Genomic DNA, 23453 nt, shown 5'->3' on the forward strand with positions numbered 1-23453 from the left:
TGTTCTTATATTCTTTCTCGATATTGAGTGTGATATGTATGATTATATAATGCTACTCTAACTATGGGGATATTAACTCGTCTTCTCTTCAGAGCCTATTTCATTATTGGAACCTATTCATCTTATTTTTGTTATTTTTAATGTTAACTATAGTGTTCTTCAACAAGTAGGACTATTAAAACCTTATGGTATGCTGTTAATTCTCTATCATTTTATGATTGTTGTGTTTGACGAATCTTACTACTTTAGTTGCTCTATACTAGTACTAATTTATGTTATGCTTTAAATAGAGAGAATGGAAATTATTTTAGCTGTTCTATATGTCTCTTTATTTTCTGGTGAGGAAGCAGGGATACAAACATTGTTATTTTACCTTCATTGCATAGAAATGGTGAGAAGATGGACGAATGTATGCAATATGGCACGGAACAAATCTAGATTTAACATTTAGAAAGCCATAATTATTTCTGTCCATTTTTATGTGGTCAATGCATATATTATTCCCATCGGAAAAAAAAATTTCGACAAATAATATCACGATGCGGATTTTTTTTCATATTTTATCAACAACTTTGAAAGTTTCGAGTTTTTTAATCTTTGATTATAATTTTTCAAAATTCCATAATATTAAAAGTTTATATCCTAATCCTAATAATTTAAAGCCCAAAATGTGTCGATTAATTAGTTGTAAAGGTAAAGAGAGTTAATGAGAGAAAAATCAATTCAGTTATTTTTAATATCTTTAAATAAGATCATTTAACAATTTTCACTGGATACATTTCCCTTTTAGTGCTATTACTATAAATTTGTTCCTAAATATATTCACGTTGATGCAATTTTATTATCTGAAACTGAAACCCAGCATATCCTACTCCTACCAATTATTATTATTATTATTATTATTATTATTATTATTATTATTATTATTATTATTATTATTATTATTATTATTATTATTATTATTATTATTGCATCTTCATTTTGAAATTTGAGTGAGAAAAAGGCAAGGCCGGCGCCAATACTGTAATTCGTTGCCCACCCTTCATCATCTGGAGCAATATCGGAGACTAGATCTCCGGCGGATCTGAACCAGGAACTGCCATTTTCCGACGGGGAGATGAGCGGCGCTCGCCTCTGCGGCTTGTTGTCGGAATTGGGCTACGGAGGAGGTCCCGGTTCGTTAGACCCGGACAGCTTCGAATGGCCCTTCCAGTACGACGACGTTCGCCCCATTCTCGACTGGCTCTGCTCCAGCCTCCGCCCCTCCAATGTCCTCTCCCCCTCCGAACTCTCTCAGTAACCACTCCTCTCTCATCTTCATCAATTTCACATTTTCCCTTGTGGTACTGCCTCACTCAAGTAGAAATTGATGGAGAAAATATGGGTTTCTGCATAGTTTGTTCGTTTTATTTGTTTGGATTGTATTGTGGCTGATGTCTTCTTCGATTACGCTAAAAATTGGGAGGAAGAATGATATTGATTTCTCGTTTTCTAAAGTTAGGTTATTCTTTCTATTCGGCTGATATGGCTTTCTGCGGGTCCAATGTGAGAATTTGGGTTAATGTGATGGAGTGGTGCAAGTGCTTCATGAATTACCACTGGTCGTACTGACATAGCTGGCTGTTTGATTTCGTGTTTATGGTTTCCAATTCCCCTGATATGTTGTCTTTCACAGTAGATAATCGAATCTTAACTTTTGTAGATACCTTGCACTCTTGATCTGGTGACTAATATGGCATTGTGACCCCGTGAGCAAGTACTGTGGATGTTTGATGAAATACCGAAACACAAAAAACTGAAACTAAATTATTGAGAATGTAAAGCCTTTCAATATGCAACGCTAGTGTGTTTTCATTTTATATTTTGTTTGGCGTAGTTACTCATGTTGCCACGTGCCACTATGCTTTTTTATGTTGGGTGCTTCTTATTTTTCTCGTTCACCTATCTATGCTAAGATAGAAGCGCTCTTGATCTTGCTAACTATCACGTTCGATTTGTCTGTAGATATGAGCAGTTTCTACAAGATGGGAAGCTTTTGGAGGTATTTTATTTTTTCTAAAGCTTTTGGGTACTCCTTTTCAGCTTTAGGCTCTGCAGTTGAAGATATTGATTTCTTTGATACATCAGTCTCTCTAAGCTCAAGCTCATATGTTTTACTTGTACTTAGGGAGAAGATTTGGACTTTGCTTTTGACAGTATTTCAGCATTTTCAGCCAGGAGAGACAACCAAGAGGCTGTTTTTGGAACTGAAGAAGGACTGAAAGAAATTCGGTACGCATTATGTTTTGCAATTCTGTCAATATCTTTATTCCGAATTTAAAATCAATTGTAAAGTCAGTAATAGTCGTTGTGCATAATACTACTACTAGTTAATAACGGCATGAATGTAGTAAGAAAAACTAGTTTTTTCTTCACAAGAACAACATGCTCTCACTATCAAAAAAGCCTTCAAAAGCTATAATTAGTTCTATCCATGTCGACGGGATCAATACATATGTCTTTCCTTCATTTGATTTGTAGTCTTATTTTGAAATCCGTGATCTTGTAAAAGTGAGAAGAAAGCCAAGATTCTTAGTTTGTGATTTTCTTTAATACTACCTATTTTGTAAGAAACCTGTATGTTTATTCTCCCACACTTCTGTTCCTCATACAGTCATACGTATCCTTTTTTATTCAGTGATGCCACTGTAGCAGCAAAAGCTGAAGCTCTGGAGTTACAAAATCAGCTTCGGCATCTGCAATTTCAGAATGATACGCTCACAGGGCAGGCTTCGTCATTAATTCAAGGGAGAAGAGCAAGAGTTGCTGCAACATCCAATGCCAATGGACAACTAACTACCATTGATGATGGCCTTTCAGCAAGAAATTTAGAGGTATGCTAGTATATATCAACTTTCCAGCCCTCATAGTCTTAATAAGAATTTTGTGGTCTCTTCTCTTGTTATAATAAAGTTCCAGGTGATCATATTAAATTGCATGTCTGCATCTATTTTCTTTGATACTACTACATTGCTCCACATGCTGCACTTTCATTTTGACTGTATACAAGTTTATTTGGTTTGTAAAACTACTCAAATATGCCTAGACAGGCAGTAGTGCTTGAAATAGGTGTAGTTTTCTTATGTGATGATTATTGATGTATTCTCATGTGAGAAATTTAAGAATTATGGAAATAGATTTGTATTATTAGAATGTCCAAAAGAATTAAACAGGCGTAGTTTTCTTTTAGATTCCAACTCGCCAAGGAAATAAATCTTGGAGGGTATTTGCTATCAAGTTTGGAAGTTGATCTAAAATATCACCAGGTAGCTTTCTGGGACAAATTATGCATGTAGTGCTTGACCAAAGAAAAATACTCCTATAGAAGAGGGACTGCATTTGTGCTACATTCAAGTTGACAGTAGGATAAAATCTTGAAGGTGATAGTTGTAGTTCACTAGTTCCTCTTTATCACCACACATGTTTGAACCCAAAACAATTGCCTTGCTGAATTCATTGGTAAGATCAGTTTGTGCAAAGAAACCCCTGCATCATTTTAAATTTTGTAACGTTGTGGTCATTGTGATACATTTCCGACCTTACTGAAATTCATGTGACCATATCATACTTGTCATTTTAATTATTTTCCCTTGGTTATAGATGAATGCAGTTCTTGGACGATTAGCTTCCACTGCTGAGGAGTTGGCACATTATCATTCAGGGGATGGTAATATTTTTCCTTATTTCTTTGATATTACAAGCAAGAATATTTTATAACTTTTTTTATGGATGCACAGTTTTGGGTAGAAAATTGCAAATCCTTATTTTTTTAATAGCATTTATACTGTAAGTAAAGATGGCATAGTTTCAGTGCTCTGAAACAATTAACTAAGGGGTTGTAATTATCTAGATGGGGAAATAAAAACTTGGGATCGTTTCTCTTATAAGTGATGTACGTGGTATTTTTATTCGAGGTATAGTATTCGAGTAAATAGAAAAGAAACTCACTGTAAGATTCATCAAGATGATGACTATCTGACTAAGAGAAAAAAATTATATCAAGTTGTTTGACTTCTGCAGTTCAACCATGTCTTCCATGTGCCTGTTTAATGTTCTTTTGGCATGCAGATGATGGAATCTACTTGACATATGCTGATTTCCACTCATACTTGCTTGCGGATGCTGCCTGCATGAAGGAACTAAATCAATGGTTTTCAAAGCAACTGGACACGGTATAGAAGACACTCCCCCTTTTCCTAATTATTCTATACTAACCTCTAGTTCTTTCGAGGTTTGGTGCCTGTTTATCTAGATATTGAAAGGATAGTTAAACTGGTTTCACACATCTGAATGGAGGGGTCATGTGTTTCCAATAGGGCCCTTACAGGTTAGTGGCTGAGGAGGGGTCTAAATGCTCATGGGTTAGTCTCAATGAGATCTCAAATGTCGTGGTTAGAGGTATATCTTTTCAATCCCTCTTTTTCTCTCTCCTCTATTGATTCTCTGTCATTCACATACGGAGTGTGTGCACTAGTGTAAGTGCAATCGGGGCTATTTGTGTGTGTTTTTATATATTGGGTTTGTGCCTTCCTTTTCATATGTTCTTGATCATCTGTCTTGAATAAATTCATTTGATCCCGAATGAAACAGAAAGAAAAGAAAAAAACTACAAGTCTATAAGAATCAAAGTTGGATGGTTGAATTATAACTTCATTCATGTTTGCTTCATATCTCAGTCTTATTATGACAAGTGCATTCTGGGAACATGCACAAACCTCAAATGTCTAAATTCGTATGTTCATTGATCATATGTGTGCCACAGCCTTTGATTTTTTGTTTGATTCATGTTGTAGACTCTGAAAACACACAGCATCAACGCCTTACTGAGTTGCAGCGGCTCCGGTCCATGTAGGTATCCTTAATTGTCTAAGTTATTTCAAATTATTTTCAAATTTTAGCTTTTAACAGGTAAATTCTGAAATAGGATTTCCCACATTAATGATTCTTTTGTTGAGCTGTAATGAATAGGGTCTCCTGAGTACTTATTGCTGTTAGTTTGTGCCAGATTTGGGACAAGTGAAAGACAATGGGTGGAAGCTCAAGTTGAGAATGCTAAGCAGCAAGCCTTCCTCATGACACTTAAAACTCAAGTAACATCAGATGAAGCACATATCCATCTTGACCTTCATTCTCTTAGGTAGTAGTTTACCTCAAAAAAAAAAAAAATTCTTTATATTGCTGGAGTGATCTATGAAGAATAAGATATTCTTTGTTCGTAGAGATAATTCTACTTGACATATTGTGCAATCTACTGTTTGATTGTTTTTGTCTTCTTTTTAAAATGTAGACATGGTCTTTCCAATTATAGAGGATTTTACGACAGAAAAAATAATTATAGATTAAATCCATTATTTTTTATGATGTAAAATGTTTAGAAAGCACACACTCTTTTTGCATCTTAAAAGAAGAGTGTGACTTCATGTAATTTGCTAATTCGGATATGATATGCGTGGACTCTGTTATAATTGCACATGTTCACAGATGTGATTCTTGCTTAATCAGTTCAAGCTTGTCGATACATATTTCTTATTTAGTTAAGTTAGTTATTTTTTTGGTTCCTTGTGTTATATATGTGATATGTTTATCATGGTTAATATACCGAGCAGGAGAAAGCATGCTGAGCTGACTGGAGAACTATCAACTTTGTATCGCAAAGAAGAGAAGTTATTATCTGAGGTTTGGCAACAGCTGGAATTTTGTCATAATGGTTTTTCCTGAACAGTCCCACTCTACATTGCAGCTCAAATGCTATTTATGCTCTTGCACGGAAGATTGGGTTCTAGCCCTTTTTATTTCAAATTTTTTCTGCTTAGCAATAGCATTTTGAGGCATGATTTTTTTCGACCTACTCATCAATAAGAGATTGTGGTATGCACCCTAGGTCTTTGTTAGGAGTAAAGGCTATCATTGTCAGTCCTGAATGTCATCTTCTCATTGTTGATTTTATCTCATTATTGCAACCTATCTATTCTCCAGACAATTCCTGATCTTTGCTGGGAGCTTGCTCAGCTGCAGGACACATATATATTGCAAGGTATGTATGTGTCATGAGTGCTTATTTTTCTGTTGATAATCTATTTCACATATCTGGATCCTCAGTTTGTTGTGCTTCTAGTGTTAAAACGACAAGTTTCTTGCTCTGTGTAGGGGACTATGATTTAAAAGTCATGCGTCAGGAATTTTATATAAATCGACAAAAAGGGGTATTTACTACTCACCTACCTTATTACTATATCTTCTTATTTTGCACGAATAACATTCAGTTGACAAGTAAACTATGTTCACTCCGTCCTAAATACTAATCTGCTTTTTTAATCAAACCGGATTAATCTTGACTACATCATTCTGTCTTAAGCATGTATTCTCAAAATACTTATAGGTATAATGACCTCTTCACCTTTTTACCTTCTGCAGTTCATACATCATTTGATGCATCAGCTATCTCGACATCAATTTTTGAAATTAGCCTGTCAAATGGAAAAGAAGACTATGCTTGGTGCTTTTTCCTTGCTGAAGGTAGTCGAATCAGAACTGCAAGGATACCTGTCAGCAAGTGATGGCAGAGTGGTAAGGATGCACCTAAGATAATTTAGGTTGATTAGCTGACTTATGATATTGGCAATCTGGCTCACATTCTCTATTCTCTGTTTTGTGTCCCTTGTACTCATTGCTTATACTTTATGCACTCTGTGCGTATGTTATATCCTCTTCCAAGGGTCGTTGCATGGCACTGGTTCAAGCTGCCTCTGATTTACCTGAACAAGGAGCTGTTGATGACCGTGACACTTTTCTCCATGGTGTTAGAGATCTTCTGAGCATCTATTCAAGTAAGATGTCTTAAAAGGCATATTGGTTGTTTCTGAATAAAATTATTGAATGTATATCTCATGCAAATTCGTGAATCCACAGATGCTCAAGCTGGTTTGTCAACGTATGTGTCTGTGCCTGGCATTGTACAGCAATTATCCAACCTTCACTCGGAGCTGATGACTCTGCAATCTGACCTGGAATATACCCTTCCCGAGGACAGGAATAGATGTATTAATGAACTGTAAGTTATTAGCATGTGGAAGTCATGGTGCCATATCATTTATGCATGTCTACTATCATACCATTTCGCTCATGGAAATCGAGCACTGGAAATATTTGTAAAGCACCATGTTGAAAGTTTGCTCGTCCTAAAAAGGACTTTCGTGTTTGAGTCATATAAGAAGACAATCATAATCTTTACTGTGTATGTTGTTTCAGGTGTACCCTTGTTCAAAGTTTGCAGCAGTTATTGTTTGCATCATCTACGACGGCTCAACCTATATTGACTCCCTGGGTACATGCTACTGCTAATATTTGCCATTTTAAATCAACTGTGCTCTTGATACTTACGAGATGATGTATGTTTGGTAGACTCTAATGAAGGAGCTGGATGAGATGGGAAAAATTAATGCAAAGCTCTCAGCTGCAGTTGAAGATGTCACCCTCGAACACTGCAAGAAGAATGAGGTACGATCTGCCTACACAAAATCCTAATCTTTTCCAAATCGATTCTTGGAGTTATATATGATAGTGTTAGTGAATCCCGACATCTTCGACTCAATGCAGATCGTTAAACATCATTCACAAGAGATTGCGGTTCAGAGGCGAGTATTCGTTGATTTCTTCTGCAACCCAGAACGTTTGAGGAACCAGGTCAAGGAACTGACTGCTCGAGTCAGGGCGTTGCAGGCGTCGTAATTCAACGTACAGAATACTCTTGTATGTATATAATATCATCATCTCTTCTCTGAAGAAAAATGATGCATTCATTTCATTTCTACCAAAATGGAAGTGCTTGTATTTCAGTTACAGATAATTAACATTTGATTTCGTGCTAGGCTTGGTTTTTAATGTAAAACCGTTTGCTTCTTTTAAGTAGAGGTTACGATGTCGTTGTACGATTTATTTTTATTAGTTATGCGAATGTGAGTTCTCTTAAATTTGAAATCATCAATTTTTCTCTCTTTTTAAATTTGAAGTGAAATATTAATACTAATATTCTCATATATAATTTGCTTTTCAAAGAAAAATAATACTCCTACTCCACATTATATAGCACAACTCAATAGTGACTTAGTGAGCATTAAATAAAGAAGTTTAAGAGATTGAGATATAATTGGCATAATTACTAAAACTTGAAATAGATTTTAAAAGTTAGAAAAAATCGAACTACTAAAACTTGAAATAGAATTGATAATTTTTATTTTTATTTTGATTTGAAACTCTTCTAAATTTAAACAAATTACAATAACACAGAATATTTGTCCAAACCCGATCAGATATACTTCAACTCTTTGTAATTCCTGAATTCGAAATCGTGAGTTGCTGAGAGGACAGTAATTTTAGATCGGTTTTGCTCGTGTCTTTCCCTCTACAATTCTCTCTGCATATCTTTCCCCGCCGGTGAATCAATGAAACGAATTGTGAGGTTTTTACTTGCTTAATTAATTTCCTTTTGCTGGACTTTTCGTTTCAAGTGATTTGGTTTCAGTTCGTTTTATTCTAGACTCATTGTGCCCGGTGTGTGAAAATCAAATTGAAAAAACAACTCTTAATTATGATCCAGGATCACGTTACAGCATGTTAATTGACCTTATCATACTATAACACTGTTCTTCTCTTGTTTTCGCGCTTGTGATTCGTCTGCAGATCACCTAGATTTCGTAATTCGTATATGATGCTGGAGTAATTTCTTCCCGACTGTTGCGTCCAATTGATTCCTGCTTGTACGGTTTCTATTCGTGAGTCGTATTGATGCTGGTGATGCATTTTCCCCCTAATTTGAGATTAACATATCCTATATATTATATTATCTACCTTTGAGAAACCGATGATTTGAAATCTACTTTAACTTTGTCATTTGTAGGCTTGTTTCTTTGTGCGATTCTAGATAGTGGATCATGGATACTGAGAGGAAATTGATATACCATGAGAGGCAAAGACTGCAATTCTGCTTATTGCACACCCTCAACAATCTCTTCCAGGTATCCCTACCTCAAAACCCTGGCTGCTTCTACTTTCTCATACTTCCCCTAAAACAATTCGTGTGTTTAGTCGAATGATTTTATCGTTGGGAGCTAAGTATAACGTACGACTACGTATCGCAGTGTGCTGTCCGACTAAATTTTACTATAACTGGATGCAAAATATGGATTTCGTATGTGTTTAGATAAATTTGTATACCCTGAATATGAATGACTACCACATTAGTAATTTGTTGGTCTGTTGTTATACTCGTCTTGCTTAGTTGTATCTGAACCCTTTAGAGTAATTAATTTTGTAATGGAGTTTGTGATTTGTGGTTTAGGAGAAGGATGCATTTTCAAGAGCGGCATTGAATGCCATTGCTCGAAGACTTGACCTTCAGGATCCGAACCAGTCATCATGGACTCCATTGTCAGTAGTTTTTAAGTCTCATCACAATGTGGTTACAGGGAACTATGATGTCAATGTACTGATTGCCGCACTTGAAGAAAGGGGTAAGACGGTGAAATGGCATGATCGGAGATGTGGGGCATCCACAATCGGTCTTGATGATAAATTGTTTGGCATCGTGCTCAATGTTCCGGTCAAAAGGTATGGCGGCCTGTGGAAAGGCAGGCATTGGATTGCATTGAGAAGAGTTGATAGTGCTTGGTACAATCTGGATAGTGATTTTTCCTCTCCCTATCAATTCAAGAATACCGAAGAAATAACAGAACTCTTGGATGGTGTGATTTCAACTGGAGGCGAGATTTTGCTTGTTATGAATGGCGAAGACTGAGATTAAAGGAACAACAAAAGAGTTTTGTTTTTGTCCTATGCCTTTCAGCAGCCTATTCGACGCAGCATAAGGCTCTTGGTGTGACTAACTCTTTCGAACTTGAGAAGTTAAAGGCGTTAATAAGTTCGACATGGAAAGAGTTTTGTTTTTGTTTCGTGCCATTCCTATTCCTAAGCAGTCTCAAGGCTTTGCAAGCTTCAAGTGTTTTGTGATCAATTGTGCAGTTGTTTTCTGGTATGTTCGTTGAACTTGAACTTAAACCAAAGGTATTAACTGTTGTATATTCTGCTTTCTTGCATTCAAATCGAATCTGCATCATTCAAATCGAATCTGCATCTATATACTTTTGATAAATGCTCTGTTTGTAAATAAGTACACTTTCTCATATGCTTACATTTAATTTCATGTTTCAGATTGTGCATTTATACAATGTTTCAAAAAGGGTGTTGTGTTGTTAATTTTTTATGCGTCACTTTTTCTGACATTACATTTATCTTTGTTTTTTAGAGTGTTTTCTTCCTCCGTAAATCTTCTTTTCAGCAAGAATGCGACTTGACATGCTAGCATTTGAGATTGATGTTATTCACGTAATACTAATATTGGCAACTCATCCTTGAAGATAATCATACAAAATAATTGAGTTGCTTAAAAATGAAATGACAGAACAAAAATAGCAAATTGTTTGCCGCAAGATGGAACAGTGTAGCCTTCAAAAACAAATAAACGACGAAACAGTGTAAAACAGCAGATTGAAGAAAGAGAGAAAGATAATGATGGTGTAGAATGCTTACAATGATAACTTGCAGTTTAAATTCTCAAAATAAGCCTAAAGCAATATGACAACATATTCTACTCGCTAAAAAGGCGACAAAAAAGAGAAGCAATTAACACCAAGATTAAGAGTGGGTATCATTATCATCATATCATTATCACTATCAGGATAAGATAATGATTTTAAAAGCAAAATAAACTAGCACTAAATTTAACAATTCATACTACTTTCCCCCATAATTCTTGTATTTACCAAAACCTATGAATCTCTCAATTAACGCAGGGCCGCAGGCAGCTAAAGAAGCCCCATCCTTTTTTCTGCACAGAATGCACAATTTCATCAGAGCTCACTCAAAACAAGAGAAATTGAATATTCAAACAAAAATGTAAAGAGACTGCTGCATATTCTGTGTATATACGCAGCTGAAATAGACAAAATTCATGATGTTATTCGAAAGGTGAGAGACGTGATAATTGCTAGATTCCAACGACGTACTTTTCCTTTGGAAACTTTGCGATTAACTTTATTCGTATGAAGAAGTTACTGCCAAATTTATTTTCTAGTAGAAGTACCAAATATTATCACTCTTGGATTGATAGATCTCTGCTTTTTGAAATAAACACCTCGCATTCATTCACATTTGTAGAAAAATGGAAGGAAATTTCGGATTGTTTACCTTTTTGGCTTGTTGACGGAGGAGGTGAGGAGAGATCTTATACAGATCTTCATCAACAGCTTTCGGAGCTTGTCTGCGAGGGGCAGGGCTCGGCGAGGAACTCAGATCGCAGTCGCATTCCGCCCACGCATCTTTCTGATTTTTCCCCTCTCTCTCTCTAGGATACACTGCCTTCCCCTGCAGCTCACAATTAACCGATTCAGTCACTCAAATCGAATGCCTCACATCGGAATTAGGGATTGGGAGATGAATTAGGGGTGGAGAAGGAGCTTACACGTCGGCGGGGAACGACGATGACGGCAGGGGTGAGGACTTCATTGTCGTACAAATCGCCGGCGACGTAGAGATCGCGGTCCTCGGAGTAGCTGTAGCGGAGGAGAGCGGCTTGGCGCGCGGATTCGAAGCACTGAGTGAAGGGGAGGTCGTCGTTGTGGCAATCCCAGCTGCCGAAGGGGGGGACGTGGCTCCTCCAGTAGAAATCCTGCAGTGAGAAGAGAGTGACATTGTCAATAATTTGTAGAGGAAAAAGTGAAGGAGGCGGTTGGGGTTTACTATCACTACTACTACCTCCATGGAAATTGGTTGGTGATTTGCAGAGAAGATAGAATATGTGTGAGAATGATGTGAGAGACTTTTAGGGATGAGCTTTTCAGTGGCGCATGCTTTGTCCAGTATTTAAAGGGAGGGAATGAAAGAGAAAAACACTAGTTATGGGCCCCACCTGGTTTTCTATGCCGCGTCCTTTTCCTTTTCTTTTTTCCTTTTTCTTTTCTTTTTTATGTTTATAAATAGTCAATCTACCAATTTCCTCTAAAAATTTGGTCAAAGGTATGACGTGAAAAAATTACAATTTTTATAATATAGGAATATTTAGCATGAATCTGAATTTTTGGTGCTGTGATAGTTGGGAATTGGGATGGTGCTAATACAGAATCACAAATCGAACAGCATAGTAAGTTGAATTATTGACGAAGCTAGATATTTCTCGTTAGATCGAAGAAATATGTTAGGAGTTAATTTTACATGCTCATACGACAATATCACACTTGTTATTAGTGGTCATATCTTAAGATAGATCGTTGTTTCGATATAAATTTTTGCATTTATTGTCATGTCCGGAGATATAAAATCTGAAATTACAAAAATATTACATCTATTTTTTTAGAAAGTCGGTGGAAAGAACATAGACCCGAGGTATCGGCATACCTAGAACACTAACTAGAGTGGGGGTGCGACCGTTGGGTGAGGTGTTTGGCAAGGAATTGGTGTGGGCTGTGGGGTGTGTGTGTTTAGTAAAAGCAAAGATAAAGTATAGGAAAAAGCTTGTGGGAAAATTGGAAAGAAAAGAATGAATTAAAATGTCGATGAAGGGATAGAGAAACAGATAATGAGATTGATCTTGAGTTTAATTGATTTTGAACATAATAATTTTATCACTTTTTAACTGCCTTAATTAAGCTTCTTCCCTATCACTACATTCATTTGAACTCATCTCAAAATTCATTAACTTAATTATCTATAAATTGTCTACTTATATAAAATCCCTTCCTCCTACATGACCTAATAATGCAGCCATCTTTAAATATTGACGGTTTCGATTTTCATTTGATTTAAAATCGGCAATTCTTATCTATTTTCGTAGTTCAATAATATTAGAACTGGAATCAATCGTCAGAGCATGTAATTCATACTATAAAGTTATTGTCTTGAACATGGCAAATATTTTGGTATAAAAAATGATGGGACGAGATAATTAGAATAAACGAAAAATATACTACTACGTACTATTTTATATCCTAAATCATGTACCATTATACTATCGAAAACGATTATTTGAAAACGAACAAAAATGTCCTATCATTTAGTTATATTTAAAAACTTAGAATTCGAATTTCATGCTAGAGGCCTATCTGAAATATACAAAAAAAACTTGTTTTTTATTGTTGGTTTCAAATAATCATCGACATCTCACAATATTTTTGCTTTGATATCCATAATTTATGATATTAACTACTATAATTAAAATTTATTTTGGTTGATTTTTTGAATATTGAAATTTATGAAAGCAATAAAGTTTGATTCCATGTGACGCCTGCTTCTGCTGCTGGCTGAGCAAAGCTCCAAACAGACATAGGAAATAGGTTTTGATGAGAGTAGTAATCAGCACTGTATTTTTTTAAAAATATTTATTTTGGGTTTTGAATAATAATTTGCTATTGATGATTTATTGAATTGTCTGTCACTCACGGGATGGGTGATACGTATTTATTATTTTCTGAAATATTTGCAAAACTGGAAACAAATGAATTCAACTTTTCTGCTGAAATCAAACATTATTTGTCTATTTTTGTGTCGATGCTTTAAATTCTTTTACTCTTCCAGCAATTGAATTGATTGAACCGAAAAAGTTGCAAGCTGTTGCTTTTTATCTTTCCTTCCTATCAATTTATTATTTCATTTTTAATAAGAACATCCTATTTTTGTGAAATAAGTCAAAGCGTTACGAAAGCAACACCATATCTTGTGTTCTTTTGGTTTCTTTTAATTTTGCCTTAAATAAAAGAACCTCTTTTTCACGTAAAATAGTATTTTATGTTATTACTCTTCTTTAATGCCATAGTGAGCACGAATAACGAAATTAAAATATAATCTCGAGAGGTTGGTGCAGAACTGCCATACCAAGAGTTAAATGTATTTTCAAAGACCTAATTTAATAGCGTTTTCCTACTTTTATAAGTCGATATGCAATATGTTTAGTGTGTGGTGAGTCGATCCCTAACTCTAACTCTGTATGGATCAGTCAAATTTTTACATCAATTTTATTTGCCATCAAAATTACTTTCATGGAGTACTTTTATTTTTATTTTCTATTTATGATTTTATCTTCGCTTTTCAATATTGACACTAGGACCCTTGTTTTTGAAAGAGTAACTTTCATTTAATTTTTCTTACAAGGAAAATCACAAACGAGATAATTGGGAAAATAAATAAATGTGTTTGACTAATTGAATAAGTTCTATCACAAGAGACAGAAAGTTTTGACTTTTTCTTTGACTCTGAGCCCAATAAAATTAGTCGGCTGGTTAAGTTTATCTGAATGCGGGCGGCAGAGATATAAATTTATTGCAATTAACAGTATGTTAATCCCTCCGTCCACATTAATCATTTATTTTTGCTATTTTTGTCTTATCTCCATTAATTATCTATTTTAAACTTTAAATTTCACTAACTTATTCTACTCATATTTTATTATTTTGTTCGTAGTATAAAAATAGAATACATATTCCACTAAATTTTTTAATCCATTTTCTTTTACATTTATTCATATCTACCTCAGAATAAAAATATCTAATTATTAATGAGTGGAGAGAGTATCTTAGAACATCCAAATTATTACTTACAAATTTGTATCTAAGTATTGAAATAAAAGATTTTATATAAATAATTCTAACTTAACATAATACTAAATATTTCAGAATTTCGGATTATTTAAATCATCACCATCACTGGCTGTCTTGTGGAGTAATATATCATATAGAAAATTCAATTTTTTGAATAATCACTTTGAAAAAATCGTAAAAAAAGTATGAGCCCACTCTAGTCGAGAACTTCAAGAAATGTCAAGAAAGACAATTAGCCCTTTAAACCATAACTAAATTAATAGTAAAATTTTGGATTATGCTGTCACACTATTTTATTAGCCCATAATAAAGGATAGATTAGTAAGACTGCCTATTTTTAATTCTTAAGATAAGAAAAGGTGTCGAAATTCACAGAAGCCCAGTCTCATGTCTCACAAGAAACCTAAAAAAAAGAAAAAGAAAAAGAAAAAGGAAAAAGAAAAGAAAAAGGCTATAAAAGTCGAAAAAGGACCTTTTTAACCCCACAATGCAATGGGGCTAAAATTTTCACCTGGCATGCGTCGCATCTCACTGGACTAAAAATAAAATATTAAGTCAAATAAATTACTCTACATTAATCAATTTAATTTATGGCTTAGCATTCAAAAATTTTTGGTTGAGTGTTAAGTAAAGAATACTCCTATTTTATTTAATATACGTATACTATTTTAATTTCTTTACATTACATATTATATACATGTTTTTATTTACTCTGTAGAGATGGTATTTTGTTCCAAAGAGTATAATAAGTCATGAAAAAAGTTTATTTTTAGATAAACTATATTATGAGTATTTATTAAACCATAAACAAATGAACAGATTTTTATTTGAATTGAAATTACATTGTAGAAAAGCTCATACATAAAACGTGCCAACTATCATACTATATCAGTGTGATTTACGTATTACTACTACTATTTTGATGAATGAATTTAGATTATGTATAGAGATACTAGTTAATTTATTAATTATTAAATTTTCATATGAAATATTAACCAAATTTTATTTTCGCATATAATAAAAAAATATGTTAGTGACGAATTGAATTGCCGTGGGCACAATAACATGACGAAATAAAAAATTAATTAAATAATTATTTGAAAACAAATAATTAAATCTCGATCCCAAAATCAATTAAAAGTTTAATAATTTACAAACATATATGTATATATATATTTCTTAAAAAAAAGGAGTATCAAATTTTATTCAACGATTTAATTTGTAGCATTCTATTACTCGAAAGGTATATATGTAAATTACCCAAGTTGAAAAGCAAAAGAATTGGAGGAATTGGTTATGAAGTCAAAAGTGTTGGCATAATTATCAGAATCACCAATATCGAAATGATGACAGCAACTGTAACGTGAACAGTAATTTGGATATATAAAGTTGAAGTGCAGAGGCATTAAAAGCCTAAGGACAGCAAGTTTCTGTTTTCCCCTTACCTTCTACAATTGTTCATTCCTGCCTGCGTCTCTAGTCATATAGCCCCACCTTTTTAGATAGAATTTGAAATGTGACATAATACTATGCTAAAACTAAAAACAATTAGTGGGTCGTGATTTGTGACATGAAATCATGTGAGTGGCAGAGGGATTATGAAGGCAAACGTAGACAACAAGAGAAGAGATTCACATCTTGATTTCATCAGATTCTTCATTAACTTGTTTAGGGTCATTTGCATCCCATTTATTACTCCCTCCGTCCACGAAAATTCGTCCCGGTTTGACCAGGCACGGGTTTTAAGAAATGTAATGGAAAGTGAGTTAAAAAAGTTAGTAGATTGTGGGTCCTACTTTTATATATTACTACCTCCGTCCCCCAAAATTTGCTACACTTTGACCCGACACGGGTTTTAAGAAATGTAATGGAAAGTGAGTTGAAAAAGTTGGTGGGATGTGGGTCCTACTTTTAAAGTATTAGATTTATAATAAAATGTGAGTAGGAATGAGTTAGTGGAATATGAGGTCCACTACCAAAAATGGTAAAAGTGAAGTGTATCAAATTTTCAGGGACGGACCGAAATGGTAATATGTATCAAATTTTCAGGGACAGAGGTAGTAGTTTTATAATAAAATGTGAGTATGAATGAGTTAGTGGAATGTGGAGTCCACTACCAAAAATGGTAAAAGTGAAATGGGACAAATTTTGGGGGACGAGCGAGGAAATGGAAAACTGGGACAAATTTTCGTGAACGAAGGGAGTAGTACCATAAAAAATGAAAACCGAACTATTGATTTTAGGCTAAGTACATGTAGTTTGTATATACTTGTTTCGTACATTCTCATGATATAGCAATGCCTCTAGTTACAAAATCGTGGCGATTTAGATTTCAAGACAATTATAAGTTGCAACTGTACATTTTGTTGAGTCTGATTTTGAAATATTAAGTTACTACTAATAATTCTCATTTTCAATTAAAATCAGCGATTTTTTCATAATGGAAATCTCCTTGTTTTCTAGACTATTTTTTATTGGATTTTCAATTTTTCATAATTATGGTTCCACAAATTCTAGAACCGTAACCAAAACTCATGGTTAGATTTTGGACTGAATCAACCGTTCTGATTTTTAGATTACACCATTTTCATTTCTGGATTTGAATCTGAATTTGAATCTGAATCTTCGTCCATCTAACACCATCTCATACAACAATATTTCAATATATTCACATAAATGTATTAAACATATTTCTTCTAGCATCATTCTCGTTCAGTCGATGTTGGGAGTATTATTAGTTTTGTTCTATACATATATTTCGTCTCTAATATCCAAAAACTTATTAGTATTAACGAAATTAATTTTACAATTTATATAAAAACTTAAAGTTGGATATGTTCTTTATTCATTTATTTTAAAGTATAAAAAGAACAAATCAAATTTTGATTTCTATATAAATGACAAAAAATGTAGTACTGCTATAATATTAATAATAATTTTTAGATATAAAAAAATAATATAATAATCTATATTAAAAGAGAGTGGCGTTTGCTAATGTATAAAGAAGTGCAACCACTACAAAAATTGATGACTCACAATGGTAATGAATGCATCCAAAATCTATATAACTAACTTATTCTACCTTTGGAATTAAAAGTAGGGCAACAGTAACTGCTTACTAGAATGGAAAAGTACAGAAATACCCCTAGAGATTGGTTTCAGAATCATAGGCATAGTTAGGGGAGTGGACCACTTTGACTTTGACAACATACACTAATCTTTCTGTCATTACTATTTGCTATGCTTTCCTCGTACACTGTCCCCCTTAAATTCCTCCTCTTTAACCCTTTAGATAAATTATTTCTGTTAAATACTTTCAAATTGGTAGCTGAAAAAACACAAGAAGAAACCATTGCATCAAATAGAAATGTACTATTGTTACTACCCAATACCAATAATGGATCTTCAAGAATCAAGATTATTAGCTATCGATCTAGTGGTAAAACAAGTACTTTTTGTAGTCCAAAGATGTTTGGATTGTGTTATTTCAATATCACCCACTCGATACAGATTTTTTATATCTATTTTTTCAATATGAGTTATATAATTATATGTCGCGTGGTTTACAAAGTAATTTGAGTATACATCGAATTGAGTACATGTTAAGTTATGATTATGATTATGAGTATGATTAAAGAGTTACTAATTATAGAAATGTACCAACATCATAATATACAAAAATTGTCTTTATTTGATATTTTCTGGAAAGCTTCTTATTGGAAGAAAGAAAAAATTGGATTTTGAAGAAGTTATAATTAAGACTTGAGACAAGTTCAGAGTCTTTGTCCTAGCGGCAAGGAGTTTAGAAATTATTGTATGAGGTGCCGAGTTCTCTTGACATTTGTTGTAATTTTCTTCTTTTTATAGGAGTTTATTTGTAATTTCTTCTTTCATATAAAAGTTTATTTTTTTAAAAAAAATAAAAAAATAAAAAAATTAAGACTTGAGACAACACCTAATTTTAGATATCTAAATTTAAAGGATAAAATTATGAATATATTTGGACCTCGTAACATTGTAGCAATTCTAATATCCCAAAGCTTTAGTTTCATAAAACTGAGCTGATTTAATTTTTAATAAGTTGTTTATAAGTAAAATTAATCATATAGAAGTACCATGCACTTCGAGAGTTTTAAATCTATTGCGTTACTTAATCACAATGATCTTGAGAGTTGAGGTGAAAAAGAAAACATATTCACACATAGCTTTCATAGTATCTTTTTAAAGGTGAGTTACTAAGATATGGAGTACTACTGCATGTATATCTTGCTATTTCCAAATTAAAAAAAAAAAAGAGAAGATAAAAAATAATGAAGAAAGATGAAAAGGGCAATGGAGTATATTAATTTGAAATAAAAGTTGGGACGAAATGATGTAAAAATATCTATGGAGTATCAAATGAACTATATCTAACGTCACAATAAAGAGATGAAAAACGGGAAGAAAGGAATGAATGAGCCGTGCAACAACTGCACCACTTAACCTAAGTTGGTCGTAGATGTCAGACCTCATTTAATGAATTTGTATTCACGGTTTTTTCACTTTTTATTTATTTATTTATAGAAATATAAAATCCTCATTCGTATGCTGTAGGTCCCAGGTTAATAAAGTAATTTTGTTATTTTGATACAAGAATGTCTATGTAAAAATAATATTAACGCCTCTCCCACTTTTTTAAAGTACTATACTATAGTTTTATCATTTCCCTTACATGTGTGATCCTAAACTATTTATAAAAGTAACCAGTTAACTTAATTATATTTGATTTGCATAGCTAAAATTTAGGTTAGTGGTGGACTCTAATCATTTTACTCTTTCCAGTTCCTAAAAATAGAAACTTTGGAAACAGTACGAGTTTTAATGCAAAATTGGTAAAACAAGTGAGATGAAAAAAAAAGAATAAAATAAGAGAGATGAATAGAAAAAATAGTGAAATTAGTGTTAGTGGATTGTGGGCTCATTTTTTAAAATGTAGAGTTTCTATTTTTAAGAACCAGACTAAAAAGGAAAGAATTTCTCTTTTATGAAAGAAGGAAGTATTAGATAATTATTTTATCACCTCAAAACTGAATAAATTATTTAACAATTTTTATTTTATAGGAGTAGTAATATATAATTCAAAATTGCCATCAACTAAACCCTTAATTTATGTATATTTGCATGGTTATATATTTTTAAAATCTTAATCATAATTCTTCAATTTATCTTACATCACATTCACTCACTCACTACAAAATGGGTGAAAAAATGTCGACTAAATCCGAGTGTTATTTTTTCATGAAATATCAGATCTTGTTTGAATTTGTATGGAATGTACATTTTGGTTATTTTCGTCGAGCCGTTTAATTGGTTATGAAATTATTCCGTACTATAAAGTCTAAAATGGAATTATACCTCAATGTCATCATCCATTGATGTGAAAGAGTATGGAAAGTGAATACAAATGATTGAATAAGCCTTGGAGGGTAGAAAGAGTTTTTGGTTATAAACTTAAATTAAAAAGTGCAAAAATTATGTATCCTGTGGTAACGGTAGAATTGATAATTCTGTACACTGACTCAAAAACAACATAAACACGTACGAAATACTAGGTCATGGTCAAGTCTTATCGTGTTCGTGTAATCGTGTTCTTATTGATGAGAACCCGATAACTTTGGGCGGGATTCCGGTTGGATTTTAGATATCCCATTAGTAATCAGTACTACTACTACTACTATTTTTTATTTTAATTGTTCATTGTATATTATTAGTACTATATTAGAATTAAAATTTGATTATCAATTTCTTACTTTCCATATCGTGCCGTGTTCGTGTTACTATTATGCCATATTGAGATTGTAATGTTATCGTGTTGTGTCAATACAAATCATATAATGTCACTAATAAGTTTATGTTGTTTATGAGTTAGGTTCGGATTTGAATATAGTAGGTCTGATTCACGTTCAAGCGAGTTTCCTTAATAAGGACATTTTGTTTAGTTCAATAAAAAAAGATAAAATATAGTACTAGTAGAACATAAATAATTTGCAGCTTTCGGTGTTAAAAACCTTCTAAATGGGCCTCAAGCCCTGATGCTATATTCGAACAGAAGGCCCACTTCAGATATGTGTGATTTTACCATATCAGTAGATTATTCACTTCACTAGAGTTGAATGAAAACTAATCAACTAACACATTTACGGCTGATTTTATATTTAACAATAAAAGTAACAAGAATTATGAACTAATGCAACCTTTTAAAATTATTTATTCGCAAGCTTTTTTCTCAAGTATTCATTAAAATTTTTAGGAATTAAATTTTATTGCTGTTTTTGTTATTATTATTATTTTCTGAATTAATAATTTAATTCAAGAAAATCTTAATTAAACAATAAGAAGAAAAAATAAGTTTATTAATTAATATAAATTTTAAATCCTTATAATTTTATTGATATTTTCAAATGCATGATTAACAATCAATCATAAATTATAATTTCGAATATTACATTCTTATAAATCGTATTCAATAATATGGGTAAACAAGCCTATAATAAACTCCATATAGTTATATAACCTAAACAACACCATGATCCCACAAAAGAAAGCCAACTCAAATTCCTTACATAAATATTTTGGCTTATAATGTTGAGATTATTTGATTAAACGATGTCGTCCCCGTCAACTATCGATTAAACGATGTCGTCCTCGTCATCATCTTCATTAAAATCGTCGAAGGTGGCCGGTCCTCCTCCGTAACTTAAAGGCGGCGCCGCTTCTTCTCCTTCTTCTTCCCTCTCCATGAAGGGCGAGTATTCGGCATCTTCGTCGTCGGAATTCCCAACCTTCTCTTCGTACGTTGGCTCGGTCAAGTCTTCCAGATCTTCCTCGTCCTCCACATCCAAGGGTTTAGCATTTTCCGGCGCCGCCGCCGCCGGAGACGGCTCTTTACTGGTAACTTCAGCTTCCGTGATCACATCACTTGCATGATCAACCTGCTTCATCACAAAATAATTAAATAACAAAAAATAAATTAATTAAGCTAAGAGAAACATCAATTGAAGAAAGGACATTTAAATACCTGAAGGGAGGCCATGAGTTTATACTATTATTTTATGAATGTGGAGATGATTAAAATTGGATGCAAATGTATGACTTTGGTCTTCTTTATATAGGAATTTGTCGAATCCTTCTAGTGCATGAGTATTATTCCTCTAAACATTTACCAACCAATCAAATTAAACTAAAATTGTTACAAAGGAACAATTCTAAAGTTCGGATGTATTTGATTTATGTAATTTGAAGTTAATTATTTGGAATAAATATGAAATTAGTGGCAATCCGGATTCCAATCAATCTTGGAATTGAAGCTGAAAACCACGGCGCTGTCTAACTAAAGAATAAAGTTATAAACCACACTTTTTTGGTGAAAATATCTGCAAAAAGAGAATAAACGAGAGTGTAAAGAAGATTAAAGTTGCAAAAGAAGTTAATAATTCAAGACTTTAGTGATAAAGAACTCAATTCCCTTCCCACAAAATATCGTCACTTATAATCGGATTCGCATTTGGGTGTAATAGTAGGATAGAGTATATTACGTAGTCCGAGGATTGGCGTCTTAAGGCCATTCAGTAGCTGACACTGAACATCCCAAAACATGTACTATCGGGTCAGATTAATACAATAATAGACGCTTGTTTCAAGATATGAGTAAAGGTCAAAATTGGTCCTGAACATAGGACCACTTTACCTTTTTGGTCCCAAACTTTATCTTTTGGATTTTTTAGTCCTGCACATATGAAAATTTGATCATTTTGGTCCTCCGTCAATAATTCCGTTAAAAACTAACGGTCAGCCCGATTTTGACCAAATTAAACCCTTAATTCTGATTTTTAAATCACTAATTAATCTCCTAATTATTTTAACAAGTATTCAAGTTAGATTACAGACACTAATTGCAGATCTAAACACTCAAATTCATTAAATAAGAAATAAAAAAGAAAATCTAATCCTAATTCCACTGAGACAAATCATCAAACACTTTCACCCCAAACTCAATCAACACATCTTCGACAACCGCAGCGAGTTTCTGATTCCGGCGGCGGCAGCCACCACCGCACCCCCAATCTTCCTCCCTCCCTTAACCAATTTCTTCTTCTCCCCCCTTTTCCCTTCACCACCACTCAAACCTTACTCCTCGTCCTCGCCGCAGCGCCGCCCCCAATTTCTCCGGCGGAGCTGCTCGCCATCCTGCTCTCCCTCGCCACCCTCTAGAAATCATCCCCCAATTTCCTCACCGGATCTTTCTTCAGCGCCACAACCTCCTCCTCGTCCTCCTCCACCAATCCGACGACTCGCCGCCGCTTAATCGCCACAGGAGCGCACGGCGGGGAGGGGGTTGTATCGATCTTGACATGGATCTAGTCTTCTGCGGCCGATTTTGCGGCGGATTTCTGTGGAATCGGAGTGCGCTTGAAGAACTGCTCCTTCTGCGCTCGGAGCTTCTCGACGCTGCCCTCGATCCGCCCCTGGAGGCGGTGGCGCTTGACGTTGAGGCCGCCCATGGACCAGTGGGCCTCCTGCACCCACGACATGAGCGGATCGGTGACGGAGGGCGGCGGATCGACCCTCTCGGAGTTGAGCTTGACGTCGGTAAATTAAAAACCAGAATCCAAAATCAGAATTAAAAGTCAGAATTAGGAGATTAATTCGTGAATTAAAAATCAGAATTAAGAGTTTAATTTGGTCAAAATTGGGTTGACCGTTAGTTTTTAACGGAGGACCAAAATGATCAAA

General features: G+C 33.9%; 4 protein-coding genes and 1 pseudogene across 11 annotated transcripts; 2 read left to right on the forward strand and 3 right to left on the reverse strand.

Moving 5' to 3' along the window:
• Positions 1–983: 983 nt before the first annotated feature.
• On the forward strand, positions 984–7944 carry AUG3 (HAUS augmin-like complex subunit). Its single transcript, XM_048110722.2, has 18 exons — positions 984–1296; positions 2005–2041; positions 2168–2271; positions 2678–2873; positions 3640–3706; positions 4108–4211; positions 4356–4437; positions 4833–4887; positions 5045–5176; positions 5646–5715; positions 6016–6073; positions 6187–6242; positions 6454–6606; positions 6755–6866; positions 6949–7090; positions 7288–7363; positions 7441–7536; positions 7636–7944. Exons 1-18 carry the CDS (start codon positions 1118–1120, stop codon positions 7765–7767), a joined length of 1851 nt encoding a protein of 616 aa, XP_047966679.2. The 5' UTR covers positions 984–1117; the 3' UTR covers positions 7768–7944.
• Positions 7945–8317: 373 nt separating this feature from the next.
• Positions 8318–10217, forward strand: JOSL (JOSEPHIN-like protein). Of its 6 annotated transcripts, none has more exons than XM_048116833.2 (4): positions 8318–8497; positions 8719–8810; positions 8936–9053; positions 9377–10217. In XM_048116833.2, exons 3-4 carry the CDS (start codon positions 8970–8972, stop codon positions 9830–9832), a joined length of 540 nt encoding a protein of 179 aa, XP_047972790.1. In that variant the 5' UTR covers positions 8318–8497; positions 8719–8810; positions 8936–8969; the 3' UTR covers positions 9833–10217. The 6 variants fall into 6 exon arrangements, with proteins under 6 accessions (XP_047972790.1, XP_047972791.1, XP_047972787.1 ...); XM_048116834.2 differs by having other exon boundaries at positions 8719–8795; XM_048116830.2 differs by having other exon boundaries at positions 8318–8492.
• A 364-nt stretch (positions 10218–10581) lies between these two features.
• LOC125215424 (pathogenic type III effector avirulence factor Avr AvrRpt-cleavage: cleavage site protein) lies at positions 10582–11951 on the reverse strand. 2 transcript variants are annotated; one of them, XM_048116835.2, is made up of 4 exons: positions 11848–11951; positions 11555–11761; positions 11281–11457; positions 10582–10921 (listed from the first exon to the last, which is right to left on the reverse strand). In XM_048116835.2, the coding sequence occupies exons 1-4, from the start codon at positions 11851–11853 to the stop codon at positions 10874–10876; spliced, it is 438 nt and encodes a 145-aa protein (XP_047972792.1). In that variant the 5' UTR covers positions 11854–11951; the 3' UTR covers positions 10582–10873. The 2 variants fall into 2 exon arrangements, with proteins under 2 accessions (XP_047972792.1, XP_088925568.1); XM_089069442.1 differs by having other exon boundaries at positions 11845–11943.
• A 9178-nt stretch (positions 11952–21129) lies between these two features.
• On the reverse strand, positions 21130–21895 carry LOC125216132 (uncharacterized). Of its 2 annotated transcripts, none has more exons than XM_048117766.2 (2): positions 21739–21895; positions 21130–21652 (listed from the first exon to the last, which is right to left on the reverse strand). In XM_048117766.2, the coding sequence occupies exons 1-2, from the start codon at positions 21751–21753 to the stop codon at positions 21350–21352; spliced, it is 318 nt and encodes a 105-aa protein (XP_047973723.1). In that variant the 5' UTR covers positions 21754–21895; the 3' UTR covers positions 21130–21349. The 2 variants fall into 2 exon arrangements, with proteins under 2 accessions (XP_047973723.1, XP_047973722.1); XM_048117765.2 differs by having other exon boundaries at positions 21130–21655; positions 21739–21866.
• Positions 21896–22555: 660 nt separating this feature from the next.
• On the reverse strand, positions 22556–23311 carry LOC148930015 (uncharacterized; annotated as a pseudogene).
• Positions 23312–23453: the final 142 nt, after the last annotated feature.

This window comes from Salvia hispanica, chromosome 3, assembly GCF_029641045.1.
Source record: "Salvia hispanica isolate PSC_SH4W2 chromosome 3, Shi_PSC_v1, whole genome shotgun sequence".
Classification (NCBI taxonomy): domain Eukaryota; kingdom Viridiplantae; phylum Streptophyta; class Magnoliopsida; order Lamiales; family Lamiaceae; genus Salvia; species Salvia hispanica.

Bases quoted from the DNA above. Each gene is read 5' to 3' on its own strand.
- AUG3 (XM_048110722.2), top strand. From the start codon at position 1,118: ATGAGCGGCGCTCGCCTCTGCGGCTTGTTGTCGGAATTGGGCTACGGA. The intron at 1,297-2,004 runs GTAACCACTCCT...ATTTGTCTGTAG, and splicing joins TCCCCCTCCGAACTCTCTCA to ATATGAGCAGTTTCTACAAG. The intron at 6,867-6,948 runs GTAAGATGTCTT...GTGAATCCACAG, and splicing joins TCTTCTGAGCATCTATTCAA to ATGCTCAAGCTGGTTTGTCA.
- JOSL (XM_048116833.2), top strand. From the start codon at position 8,970: ATGGATACTGAGAGGAAATTGATATACCATGAGAGGCAAAGACTGCAA. The intron at 9,054-9,376 runs GTATCCCTACCT...TTTGTGGTTTAG, and splicing joins CCCTCAACAATCTCTTCCAG to GAGAAGGATGCATTTTCAAG.
- LOC125215424 (XM_089069442.1), bottom strand. The intron at 11,458-11,554 runs GTAAGCTCCTTC...TGTGAGCTGCAG, and splicing joins TCGTCGTTCCCCGCCGACGT to GGGAAGGCAGTGTATCCTAG. The intron at 10,922-11,280 runs GTAAACAATCCG...CATTCTGTGCAG, and splicing joins TCCGTCAACAAGCCAAAAAG to AAAAAAGGATGGGGCTTCTT.